The 14,710-nt window shown below is 35.6% G+C and overlaps 1 protein-coding gene across 3 annotated transcripts in view; it reads right to left on the minus strand.

The window, feature by feature from the left end:
- SIPA1L1 (signal induced proliferation associated 1 like 1) overlaps positions 1-14,710 on the minus strand; it is an 82,730-nt gene that overhangs the window by 58,691 nt on the left and 9,329 nt on the right. For all 3 annotated transcript variants that reach the window (XR_001294930.2, XM_013959429.2, XM_013959428.2), the window contains exons 2-4: positions 13,657-13,787; positions 9,054-9,242; positions 1,803-1,977 (exon numbers count right to left, since the gene is read on the minus strand). Coding sequence is in view for 2 of the 3 variants with exons in the window: in XM_013959429.2 (XP_013814883.1) it covers positions 1,803-1,977; positions 9,054-9,242; positions 13,657-13,787 (495 nt within the window). In the remaining variant the exon portion in view is untranslated. The remainder of the gene's footprint in view (positions 1-1,802; positions 1,978-9,053; positions 9,243-13,656; positions 13,788-14,710) is intronic.

Genomic DNA, 14,710 nt, shown 5'->3' on the forward strand with positions numbered 1-14,710 from the left:
GGAGAAAATTTCAAACAAATACCTATGACAGTTACAATTTTCATAAGCTTATCTGATCAGTTGTATCAAATCTCAAGCACAAGGAATTACATGTACTAGAAACCAAGTGTGCATGGACTGTCACAAAGAAAAGGTTTCTTTTCAGATGTTTTACATAACTAAAACCAGAAGAAAGGGAATATCTTGCCGTAACTACTGAAAGCAACAGGGAGGCCGTAAGTATCAAACCAGAAGCTACGAAAAGAAGTAGTAATATTTTCTATTTTTCATATCCTTTGATTTTTGACATAGCTTATTTTTGTAACTGATAAAACAATGCATTGGAGGTGCAAAAAAGGAAAATTCAACCCTGGAATATACTGCATAATGTATTTGCAGTAAAGACAAGAATGTGTTACAGAGAGGAACTGTCTGGATCCCATCTGGAACAGTGTATACAATTCCAGCCATGAGTATTAGAGAGACTGAACTCAAACTGGGACTGGTGCAGAGGACAGTTACCAGGTAATACTGCACATCTGGGGGAGAAATAGGGAATTCCACACCCCTCTCAGTCAAAGAGACTGGGCTTAAGGTTAACATCACAAAAGCATACAGGGGTCACAACTGCAATGTGTAAATGCACTCAAGCAAGTAAATACAACGGAGGGAATATAATTACTGAAACTAAAAGACAAAGTTGACTCAACAGTAAATACGTGTGAAATAATCAGGTATATATTTAGGTTTCTAACTGAAGCAAGTTTTTTTATCCTTCAGAAGAGTGATGATTAGAAGCGTGATGATAGGAATGATGACCAGGCTGATCAAAAACAGCTTGAGGAGATGGCAATTTGATTCCTGGAAGAATCAAGGACAGAAGGTGAACTATTGGGGTAGTAAAGCAAAGTATGTTACTACATTTGTGATGGGAGAACACTCACAAGAGGACAGTTTTTGCTGCACTGAAGTTGATGAATGCTTTTCTGCTTTCATGACTCAACTCTGTTTTATTTCCTTTGCTGCAAGTGAGCAAAATAACAAAAGATTTCTATAGGAATAGGTTAGTTCCAATACTCAAAGAAAAGGAAGATGGGCCAAAATTGTCTCCTGAGAATTTTTGAAGACATCTACAAATTGAATATACATAAAGCATACACAAGCTGATAAACTGGTATTTCACAAGCTTGACTCCCAAAACAGAATACTTTTTATAGATACTGCCATCTAAGATCATCTTTTCACTGTATTTTTTTTTTTGTTACAGTATGTTTTATGGTCAAAACTGATAATACAACTGTCAAAAACAGTTTAATTTCCATAACTCTAAAGAAAAATCAGACAGGGAGGAATACATTTGATAGCAGGAGTAATATAAAACTGCCTAGAAGGAAAAACTACATGTATCAGCCACAGCATAAAAGCAACAGATCAACTTGCCGAGGTGGACTTATAAAGATGGGTTCTCAGAATTCTTTTTTTTTCTTTGACAGTCCATTAACATATCAACTCTACTGATTATTTATTACACAATTAACTGATGATGATTTTGCAATGCTGACAATGATTGCATAGTCTACTAGTTTCTTGTTTGAGCTTTGGTGAAAGTTTCATACCAAATTAGCATTAAAATGCAATCATCATCAAAATTAGGAAAGACCATATGGTATGGGTCAAATTACATATTTGCTCTGCTTTAACTTCTAATATTGAGCAATTTTATATAGCAAAGAGGTTATTTTTTTAGAACTCTGAGCAAAAAGTCAATTAGCAACCATGTGATACATTTTGCTCTTTTTCCCTAAAAGATGAAAATGCCTTACTCTTTGTATCCAGCTGAGCACGATACTTTTCAAATCCCTTGAGTCGAACTCGTTCTCCCAGGAGCTGAAGAAACTCTTCAAAAGCTGGACCTGCTGATTCATTATTATACATTTCCTCTTCTGTGCTTTGTCCAGCTTTGCAATACATGATACCCACCTTAAGTTGGTAACTTAACTGCAAAGGGAAAGATGAAAAATCTTATATGTACATCAAGTGACAGAGCAACCTCTTTATTGAATTCACTTCATATTTTTACTAAATCCTTAATCCACAAATGAAAAATACCTAAGTATCAGTGTAATTAACTGTTCCAAATACACCCATTGTGTTCCACCATAATTGCTATGGCATATTTCATCTGAAGATATCAAATCGTTTTCCAAAGTGAAACAAACATTCATGTTCCTTATTTTCTGGAAGAAGACACTGCAGCATGGAAATGGTGAGTGTCTTGCAGTGAATCACACTGCAAGTGTAGGCTGAGAAAATTTAGGAACTTGACACTCTCACTCTTAAATCGGTACCATGGTTACCATACTATGCTAAACCTTTCCACACAGAATGGTAGGGCACAGCATTCACTCATTTCTATAATTATTCACAAAATTAACATTTCCTCATTTTGAAAAGAGAGAAGTTATTCACCTACTAATAATGCATTCAACTATTAGCAGTGCTGAAAGAGTCAATGACATTCAGTTTGCCTTCTCTGACTTAAAAAATGCAGCAGCAAAGAAAACAGTTTTAAAGATATGATTTATTAACACAGAAATTCAAATATACTCGTGGGTTTTACTTCTGTTTTTGCTTTAATTTGATACATGCTTTTATGTTCCTAATACAGCAGAAGTGAAAGACAAAAAATCCTTTTTTACCTGACCTTAATTGTGATTCTTCAAAACAAACTGTTTCCACAGATTCCAAATTGATGCACCTGCAAAAGTGGCTCTATCTGCACCCTGTATGCCACACTACAGAAATTGAAGACATAAAAGGGAGGAAAGCAGCACCCAACAGCCATTTACTACCATTTCCAAAAACAGTTTCACAAGTAGAAACTCTGACTGGTAGGGTGCAAAGGAGCCTTGGGGTTTTGTATAGGTAACTCATCTAGAAAAAAGCATACTAATTGCAGGGTAAATAATCTCTCCTCCTCCATGTGATTTTCTGCATAGGCTCCATTTTAAGTAAATGCCATTTTGCAGTGGATAATAATGAAAAAGTCTATCAAAACTGGCATGAGATTTAAAAGTTTGGGCTTAAGATTAGTAGGAAGTGGAAACAGATATTTGCAAGGGTACTGAAAGCAAAGTCATCCGACTACACTGTGACCAGTCTTGAAAGGACAATACTTCATACATAGGTCATGATACAAAAAGTTTTAGCATCTGCTGGGATGATGTGGGCAGACATAATTAAAATGAAATTTGTAATAAGCTAAAATTAGTATTTACAATGGGCTATTTGAAAGGTCTCAGAAATGGTTCTACTTTGTCTCCCAGTGAAATCTTGGACCCAGGTTAAAAAAATTTCAGAGATTACAATTTTATTGCATTCTTCTTTTAATATATGGTAAGATGGATGCTGAAAGGGATAAGTTATTAGGAGTAAAGAAAATAAGGATGGAAAAAGGAAAGGAAAGGATCAGTCTGGCTTAATTACTCCTGTTCATGGAGTTAAGCATATGCAATGATTCGCAGTTCTATAGGCTGTTTCTTCCCCCCACCCCACCCCAAAATATTTTACTTTTATCCTCTGATACAATGACTACCTGACTTGTATCTTGTGAATCTGACCAAGTTTCTTATGTAAAATATGAGTACAGCATTTAAGTCTACTTCTTATGAACGAAAAATCTAGGCCTACTTCCAAAACTGCAACTGAACAGAGGAAAAAAAAAACAAAAAGAACCCCAAAACAACAACAATAAAAATCTATTTTGTGCCTTGAAGTAATGCTATTTCCTTTTCTATCTCTCATTTGTCATTATTGGTTATTTAAAATGCTTTCCACGTTAAACTATAAAGAAAACATGCTCTTTAAACATCAGAGAGCCAACCAACAGTGTTCACCTTTAAGCACAGTTACAGCATTCTTTGGACACCAAAGTAGTTGGACTTGAGACAACAAAGAGATTAACTGACAAACGAATATGATGCTCAAAACACTCCAGATACACTCAGGTAGCACACTTTTTGTTTTTGTTTTGGGTTCCCCCCCCCCCCCAAAAGACAAGCTGCATGAAGAATTTTGATTAAGATTTAAGTTTTCTCAGGAATCATAGGAGCCAGATATGGGTCTGCAGGTACATTTCTGTGATCTCAGCTTAACCACTGAACTGTGTGATCCCATTCACTGCAAGCTATCACCTCCCAGCAACCAAAGAGGCCACCTTCACCAACAGAGCTATCTGCGCCTGCAGAGAACCTGGATCAGCTACTACTGGTATATGGGAAGACCGAAAAGAGAGGAGGGAAGAGAGGAAGGGTGGTGAGAGGCAGCATTGCTGCTGCTGTTTCTTTCCAGGCCTGCTACCATCACTTTCCATATTATCAGTTGCAGGTCTCATCTTGGACTGTTCAGGCAACTCTGCCTAGATATGCTCTTTACTTACTCCAAAAGAAATATGACGGATGAAAGTGTCTTGTGGAACCACAGTGCCTTAACTGCACTGCTAATTACAACAATTTCTAGTAACTTCACTTAAACAAGTATTACCTCCGATATCTGAGGACAAGAAAACCATTCTCACCAAGCACACCTACACACTATTTAGATTTCCATTTCAGGTGAAGGAAAGATTTTTCCAAGGCATAAACAGGCATGTGAGTTGCAACTTCCATGAGTAACCACCTGACTCTTCCTTATATCTTTGAAAATGTCAGCCTGAGGAACTAGCAAAGACTATGCAAAGAAATGATGTCTTCTACCTATGTTCTTACTTTTGCTGAACTTCAGGGGGAAAAAAGTTTGAGGACAATGACCTGTTACTTCTGAATTAAGGAAGCAGATTCAAGGGGAGAAAGGCATGCAATTCCAATTCACTTCCTTCTGCTAAACCTAAGGTCCTTAAAAGTGTACAATTCGAAGGAAGAGAGAAAGAAGGGGTTGAAGGATGAATTCTGCTGAGATAAAATTCTTACCAAAGTAGCCTCATTTTAATGATAAAAAAGTCTTTACATAATTATAGATGTGGGAGAAGTGTACTGCAAGTATTTGCCTAGCACTCAGTGAAAGACCATGCAAAGCATATCTTGGACTTAACTAGTCAGCAATTTTACATTAAAAATACAGAGCTATATTAAAAGTTGGCTGACATTCCACAGTATTTCTGTGAATGAGGAATCACCATAAAGATAAACTTCTACTGTGATAAATCAGTGATTGTCCTATGATATTCAAATTTTAAAATCGCATATGGAAGTAAACCTAAAATAAGTTATCAATGAACTCTGCATTCAAGGCGAAGACTAGTAGATGGTAATTAGCTACAAAGCTAGCACAGCTTTACAGAAGGCTGGATTGCTTTTTGAACATAGAACCATTCACGTGAAGGCATTTTAATAAAGCCAATAAAAAGTACAGCTAGGCACAAGCCATGTTGGCCATACGTACAGAACAGCAGATGCTGGCAACCATGACTTTAACAAGAAGCCGCCACCTCCTTCTGCACTGCTGATATTAGAATATCATAGGCAGTTCAGGTTGTCTACGTTCTGAAGATATTGAAAAATTAGAATAAACAAAGCTTGACTATAAAAATGATACAAAATTCAGAAAATATGTTGCAGTGAGAGACTTGAAAAGTACAATCTGTTTAATTTATCATAAACAAGACCGACAGATGATTTAGTCACAGCATACAAAAACCTTTACAGGAAATGAGTTTCATAAAAGGACTCTAAAGATGTAGCAGAGAAAGAGAATAAAAGAAAAAGTCTGAAAGGTGTAACCAGATAAATTGAAATAAGTGCAATTTTTTTAAACATGAAAACAATCAACTGCTTTAAAAATCTCACTTAATAATTAAAAAATAAATAAATCTAACTTAGTTGAAACTGGTGCCTTCCTGGAAAATAAGTTTTATAAAAGCATGTGTATTTGGCTCAATGAAGGTGTTATGGGGTGAAATATAACAGTCTGTGATAGACAGAAGTCAGGCTACGGTCACCGTATATTCATAAAATCTCAAATTTACAAAACATCCTATTTGCTATATCAAACCGGCACCTGTTCCTGCTGTAATGAAACAGTGTGACACTCGAAAAGAAAAAGTGATAAACATTCTGTGTACCTAATTAGAGGAGCAGCTGTTATCCAAATTTTTGTGCTATCTTGGAACTGATAAAGAATGCAGCTTCTAATTAGTACAGAGTGTGCTTATTTTTTTCTGTTTAAAGTGTCAAACTGTTTCATTACCACAAAAACAGAAAAATACTTTGATATAGAAAATACATTTTAACTATCTATTTCCCTTAATGATTTTCAAAAGTACCATGTAAGTAGCAGTGAAAAAACATACAATACCGTATTGTGGGATATTAATGACATATAGGATACAAAATAACAGTAATTTCATGTTTTTTCAGACATTAATAAGTTCTTATGAAAATTATGCTAAATCACTTTTCCAACTATATATTTAACTGAAATAAATCCAGAAAAAATATTTAAATAGAATTTTCTGATAGATTTTTTTCCCCTGGGAAATTTTTTCAAGCTACACTATTCAGACTCCAAGTTCTTGATGGGCATATCCAGAACGTACTGTCCTTTGAATGTGAGGGCTCATTTATGGAGCCATGCTAGATTAAATTCCATTTTCTCCATTACTGAAACAGAGAACTATGGGAAGAGACTGATAGCCAAGTCAAGATATCCTTGACTGTTACAGTGGCTGACAGAAACTTGATTCTGGATGAAGGGCAGGTTAGATTTAGGCTCAGATAACAGATCATAAATACTATATACATATTTTCAAACACTGCTATCGTTTAAGGAGAACAACATTCAGGTCTCCAACCTATAAGGTGATCACATGAAAGAAAAAAGTTATACTGAAGTGCACAAATGTCTAAAAATCTCTTCTCTCTTTTAGCAGGCTATAATGTAACCACACCTCCCCTCACCCTATCTTATGTGTTTGTTGACTCATATCAGTGTTTTCTGAAAAAGCTGATAAACACCTATGAGAGATGCAACTAATACAGAACGTACTTGAATTTCCAAAAGACATTTAAGCAAACCCTTCTTCAAACAGTCCTAAAAATCCTAAATAGCCAGGCTACAGAAACACAAAGGCTCTCACTTTGACAAATAACTGGCTACAAGACAGAAAACAATGGAGTAAAATGATCAGCAGAGTGAGGCAGGGATCTGAGCATTGACATACAGTATTCAAAGCAAACCTTAGCAAACTGATACAGGTGAGGAATAGAGAGGTGACTAAGTTTGCGGATGTCGCTAAGTTATTAGAGATATAGAGTCCAGTTAGAGGAACTTATGACAGTGAATAACTGGACAAAAGAATGGTAGTTGAAACTCAGTGCAAGTAAGTTCGATGCCTATGGTACTAAAGAACCCAACTTTGTATCTACAGCAGTGACCTTTAAGGAACAGGATCTTAGGCTTCCATGAAAAGATGGCTTCAACGCTCAGTAACAACTATAAAGCAAACAAAACATAGGAATTATTAAGAAGGGAAGAGAGAACAACAACAAAAAAATACTACAGTGAGTTTTTCTCCATTTTCAAAACAGTGTGCTGTTTTAAGATAGATGCTGAAGAGGAAGAGGAGAAGGAGACTGGAAGAGAACTGGAAAAAGAAAGGGAAAAGAGTAATCAGAAGTATAGAACAACTTAACTTCTACATGAAGACTAAGTAAACAAGGACTCATCAAGCTCATAAAGCAGAGGGAAAGGGCAAAGAGTCCTGTAAAAGCTTAAGTGAGAGTGTGACTATGGAATGACTGTTCACAGTCTGACAATAGAAAAACTGAAGGGTTATTAAGTAACTTAGCTCATGGCAGGAACAAAACAGAAGACAGTGGTTCCCCACACAGTGGTATACTAAACTACTAACAAGAAGACTGACAATACCATCATGAAAGACATTCACCGATAAATTTGTTTAGAGTATCTATGCTTTCTCCCTTTTTGGATGGATAATGATTAGATCATTTCAATTTTATGATGTCTATATTTCAGTGTTAGACAGCTAGAATAAACAACAACAAGGATTTTAGTTCTGCACAGGAAAAGCTGATCATGAGCAGCAAAAAGACTAGAAGAAAGAGATAGTTCCAGCACTCAAAATAGAGCTGTTATATGTCATTGTCAAAGTTGTTAATCATAAAATTCACTTTACTCATGATCTTTCATTTTGCTAAGTCTGAGCTATGGAATTCTTCTTTTTCCCAGCAACCCCCTAATATTGCTAACAAACCTTGGTCCCATTTTTAAAAGATCGATAACTACGACGTAATTGAAAATTACTTGTAGGCAGGCTTGTAGGCTTAGAATATTTTGCAATGTATCTTGTTTCAGAGAAAGTGGGGGGATGGACGGGAAGAAAAAAAAAGACAAGACAGGCAGCACCCCAGTATCTGTTGTGCCAAATACAAATACTCAGTATGGCTTAACTATTACAGCAAAACATACAGAAACTTGGGATATTTCTATATATAATAGATATATTTTATATAATATAATGGTATAATAGTAATAAGAAAACCAGAACAATCCAAAAAACACCACAGCCTTAAAAACAATCACTTAATCTCTTTTAAAGTAAATTAAAATGGACAATTGCCATAACATTAATCTGAGCACTTAATGCTCTTTTGTTGACAATATTTTCCACAATGGACGGACAATTAAAAGTATTTATACAATGTCCTTATTATCAAACTACACACGGTTTATATTCATGAAGGGAACCCTTCCCATCAGCAATAAGATGGTTGAAATTAAGATTTTATATAACTATGATTTTAAAAAGCTGCAAGCAAGATCTATTTCAATCACTGTTTAGACTACTCAGTGCAGTGAGCTTGATCTTACTAAATAATCTGCAAAATTTGGGGGAAAGACATGCAACATAAATCTCCCTGCAGAAGACGAGCTTTAGTTTAAATGGGGCATTTTACTAGACTGACTCAAATCACATAAAATTAAAGGATAATTTTGTATGACAGGCAGTAACCTGCCAGTTTAAGACAATTTGTCTTATTCTATGACTTTGCACTTACCCCTTGTTCATCCAACTTCATAAGCTGTTCTGTAACTTTAGGAGCATTGAAGGCCAGTCTGAGGCAATGGATATTCAGCTCAGGAACCACGTACTCGAGCACTTCTTTTAGGGGAAGCCCTCTGGCTGTGCAATGCTTTGCAGTTGAAGGGATAGCATCTTCCAGCACAGAGCCTCTTAACGTCATAAGCTAAAGGAACAAAAATACTTTATATTTTGACATATACACAGAGAAAGAAGAGAAGGCTCAGGGAGATCTTATCAATGTTTATTAATATCTGATGGGAGGATGTAAAGAGAGGCAGGCTCATCACAGTGGTCCCCAGTGACAGGACAACAGGCAACAGGCACTAACTGAAAAACAGGAAATTCCATCTGAACATCAGAAAACACTTCCTTATTGTGAGGGTGGTTGAGCACTGGAGCAGCAGGTTGCCCAGAGAGGCTGTGCAGTCTCCATCCTCAGAGATATTCAAAACTGGACATTGTCCTAGGCAACCTGCTGTAGCTGACCTTGCTGGAGCAGTCAGGATGCACCAGATGATTTCTAGAGGTCCCTCCCAAACCCAACTATTCTGGATTCTGTGAAAAGGTTGTTTAGCAATAGTTGTGGAGCAAAATATACTATCTTTCCAATTCTCTGTAGAGTCTGAGGATGTTAAGTAACTCACGCTGTGTGAAACAGATATTGACATGCAAAATGTCACTCATCCTGAGAGCTAACAGTAGTCAGAACACTTCAAAAGAGTCAAATGACTTCATAGATTTAGGTTTTATAGGAAACTAATACTTGAAGAAGATTAAGAGGAGTTTTCAACTGTCTTACATGATTCCATGTAGCAGGTGAAAGCAGAATTAATGACGGAACTATGAACAAAACATACTGCATGTACTTAACAATGGTATTTGAGCTATATTTGAAAGGCGAAGCATTCAGTGAAAAGTCCCAAGTGGGCTGGTAGCTGTGAGGAGTTGGAATAGGCATTTCTTTAGGCTACAAGACTTCAACTGTGAGATCAAAGGTTCTTGTAACATGGGTGAGAATGAGCCTTTGAGGGCAAACTGATTTGAATTTACCATTAATAGTTTTTCTTCTATGGAAATAGACTAATTTCTATCTTTTAAATGACACTTTCCTCAAGTATTTTAACATAAAAACAAAAAAGAACAATGACAGAGAATTTTACCAAAGGTTAATTCACAAGCAAAATCCTTTTTTTTTTTTTTTTTTTACTATGAAATTACAACAATAGCAATTAGGAATAGTTACAACTGAGAATATTTTTAAATTTTACACCTGAGAGCAACACACATTTCCCCCCTCCCAACTTCTTAGTTTCCCACAACTCCCTCAGTTCAACAAAAGTCTAAGTACAAGCAAAGGCAGAAAGAGTTTGTGTGTTTAATGACCAGCAAGTAGAACTTTATGCAACCAAACGTGATACTCTCCCTCCTACCAAATTTTAAATACCAGAAGCATCATTCATTGGGAATACTGCTACTGTAAACAGTATCTTGGGTATAGAAAATCAAATCATATAAGTATCTTTTTAGAATTTGCTATTCCTCCTCTATAGTATTGTGTGTCACTATATATGAGTAGGCTCCAATATGGCATTCACTGGACACTGCAAACTCAATCTTTAGCATATGGCAATATTTATGTTTATACATAAATCATACAAAAAACTATCAAATATGTTCAACTTCAGTGTCAGTATCACCATACACAAAGAAAAAAATCTTTTAAAGGAGGCCAATAAAGGAATATATTCACTGTCTCTACAACACCAGTATTTGTTCCTTTCTCCTAAGGAATATTAGCTAATAGCTGTATTACAAATGATAAACAGTAAACAGAACAAGAAATGAATTATTGTATTTCTCAATTTACTCAAACCTCAAATGAGTACTTTGAATGTATAGATTGGTTAGCAAATATTCTTATCTAAGCAACTCAATTTAGGTTTCAATGAACCAAGAATAACAGAATAAAAAACACCTAGTAGGGCTACTTCCACCAAACACAGCATGCAAAAACAAAGCCAGCAAATAGACATTTTTACATTTTAAAGTTCTTGTCAGCTCCTGCACTATTTTCTTTCAGGAAAGACAAAACACAAAATCAGCAAGCTAGACACTCCCTAAGGCAGATAAATATCACAAACAACTGGTGTTTCACTTCTAGGTCAATATAGACAGCATATACTTCCAGAAACATCCTCTAAGAGTTGCTAAAATCTTGGATTTTATTTTTAATTGAATCTAAGCGAAAACGTGACAAGAAAGTGCTAGGCTTATTGCAATGGAGACTAAACTTTATATCTATTCATAGAAAGGATTTGTAATTCACACTTTTTCACATTTCATAGCTAACATACTTCAGTTCTAGCCTAGACATAACACAATGAGGAAAAAAGAAAGAATTTATTCTGCCTTCCCCTTCTGAATTTGATTTGGTGATTTGGACATTCTTTGCTAGAAACTGGACAGTAGCCAAACAAAGCCAGTTTGCATATGGGAGGTAACAGAACAGCTTTAGCAATAGTAACTGGCTAGATTTAAATTAGCAATAATGTTCAAAAGCTCATCTGTCCAATTTTTTTTTCCCCAAGAAGTCTATGCAACTGACACATATCAATGCAAAAACTTTTTCAAAAAGACATTTTTCCAAAAACAGATAAGCTACATTCTTTGTAGTGATCAAAACTAAACTATGACATGAGATTTTTGCTCACAATAAAAAAAAACCAGACATGTTAGAATGGAAAAAAAAAATCAGAAGTAGGCTTCTACTTTACTAGACATAAAAAGTGCCTACTTTTCATTAAAGTTCAAGGTAGTCTGTAAACTTAATTTTGATTTTTGTTTAGCAGATTTTTTGTTTAAGCAGAGCCCAGTTGTCCACTGAACTGCATTTAACTCGAATACTTATATAAAAAATTTAGCTCAGTATCCATCTGAATATCCTTAAGAAAAAAAAACTTGTTAGCCTCTTAAATAATTATACCAGAAGGTCATGGTGAGAAGAAAAATTTCAATGGGTTTTCAGGTTGTGTGTAAAAATGCCAACTAAGCAAGCTGCTGAAAGAAACAGCAGGAAAAATATTTTTGAATTTTTTTTTTTTAACTTTTTCTAATGATTTCTTTATTCCCGTGTTTCTAATAAAACTCTATATTCCCCCACATTACTAGAGATAACACCACCAGAAGATGTTATCTTCATTTATATGGGCTTACCACTCTGGAGAACAAAGATTTGTATTTACTCCCAAAATAAGTTTGTGGTTAAATCATTGCTATATATTCTAGCAAACGCACATCTCAGTTCCAATCTGGAGGTACGATTTCTAGCAATACAAGAAGAGTTTATTCTCCTTTCCCTTTCCGATGATTATTTTGTGACTGAGACATACTGTTCGTTACAGCCTGGACAGAAGTCAACCGAACCACTTTGCGCATGGGAGGTAGCAGAACAGCTCTCACCTTCTAACTTATACTTACTACACATTGGCTAAATCCCAACCAGAAACAGTTTAAACTATATCTGAAGGGATGGATAAATGCACTTTACAAATATTACCCTCTGTTTGTAACTGATGAAACTCTTTGAAAAGCCATTTATTTGAGAAAGAAATATTTAGAGGAGATCAGTATTGCTTCACTGACATATGTGAAGCCAGTCACTTGTTTCAGGTTGTATCTTTGCTTTTACCAGTAAGAGAAGTTTACAAACAGCAGGAAGACAGCAGCACCCACATGAACACAGGTACAGACAATATTCTTAACAGCTGTTGAATATCACTACTTTCTGATGCTTAGATTTGCAAACCAACAGTCTTAATTTTACAAGAGTCTGGACATTTTCACTATAGTGGCTGTAAAGTTATTCTCAGCAGAAATGAAAATAAGCAGAAATAAAGTAACTTTGCTAAAAGCAGCACTAATATTTTGGATAGCATCTTGAATAGGATAAGAAAAAAAGTGGATATGAAAATTTCCCAGCCTGAAGGTAGAAAGTACACTTCCGTTTTATTTCATTCTTAAAAACAAAGACAGATATGATCCCTCTAGTACCTGAAGAGAAAAAAAAAAGAACAGCAAAAATTAAAGCTGGATGAAAAGGCTGCACTTGCAATTTCTCACACATCTACGGCTTGGAGGAAACCATAAAGCGCAGACTCTGCCTGTGACTGGAGGCCCTACTTTCTGCAATTCTCCTATTTATTTCTAGTGGAGTACTCCAAAGCACTTCTCTCCAGTCTACCCACTGCCACACATGAAACTGGGTGAAGTAATTTTCCACCTCTTTTGGTTGCCTCTAGTTAATAAAGCTTCAGTAAATTTCTCAAACTTTAACCAAAACAATCCTCACAAACACTTTCCTTCTGTGCTGGATGTTATGGAATAACTCAATTACTGATACGCTTGCTTGTATTATGTTTAATGTAAATATATTGCATTTCTCGGTCAGGAGATTCCCGGATAGTATTTACATAGAGGAGATGGGAATCGACATTGAAAAGCCCACAAACTCCACACATAGCACTTGACTTTCCCTACTCACTACTAGTTTCTTTTACCATCTTTCCCGCACTGCTTACCTCGCTGGTTCTGAATATGATCCGGTAGTTGTACTGCGGTCCATTTTCTTTGATTTCTTCTGGTTTTTCTCTTCTTATGCTCACTGCTACTGGACCCAGGTTCTCATCTGCCCCAAAATAGTTCCAGTGTTCTTGTACAGAAAAACAAAAACAAAAAAGTCCCTCTTACTCTCTGCACAGCAACTATATTTTCATGCTTAATTGTTATATTGGAAATGAATTGCTGGCTCCACTAGAGTCAATAGGAGTACGTCTTCAGTGGTACCAAATTTTGTTTTTGTTCTTCAGTTCTCTAATGAGATCAACTTCTACAAGAAGGCTGAAATTCAACATTGCACCTCTGCTTTTATAGGACAAAAATAGGATACACCTCTTACCTTGCCTCTTACAAAGAAATCAATTTCACTTATGTTGAGCTAAATACAGCCAATTTCCCCTTAAAAATAAAAAACACACCTAAGTAAGAAATTCAGCAACCTGGATATTAAAATGTGAACAACAGACAACTGTATTAAACAAAGGATGTAAATTAATTTTGTTATGGAAAAAAGCAAAGAAATGTACCGACAAGTCAGACGTTTGTCACTGAATTATAAAAGGTAGAAAAAAAATCAGGAAGTTGAAAAAGAAGATGAAAACTTGTTTATAGCAAACCTGAAATTATAACTACCATGGGGGGTGGGGGGGGGACAAAAAGCAAGAAACAGACTGAATTGCTTAATTATTTAACAGTGAAGTGCTGAACAATAATGCTAAGACTAAATTTAAAATGATAAGCGTTGAGTTTAAAACTAGCTAAGTTGTGGAGGTGGTAGAGAGACAGAGGGCTGGAGAAATTGCTCACTATTTGAACAGAAGATTATTTGTGATAAAGCTTATATTTGTTTAACTACACATACACGCACACACGTAAAGCCAAATTTTATATCAAAAAATTATGTTAGACAAGCGCATACAAAAATTAAAGGTCAACTATTTAAGAGATTGGTGTTAAAGACTGCTTCTGAATCATCTGGCTGGATGATTTTGTCTGATGATAGAAGTAGAGCACCCA

This window comes from Apteryx mantelli, chromosome 4 (assembly GCF_036417845.1).
Source record: "Apteryx mantelli isolate bAptMan1 chromosome 4, bAptMan1.hap1, whole genome shotgun sequence".
NCBI classification, from domain to species: Eukaryota; Metazoa; Chordata; class Aves; order Apterygiformes; family Apterygidae; genus Apteryx; species Apteryx mantelli.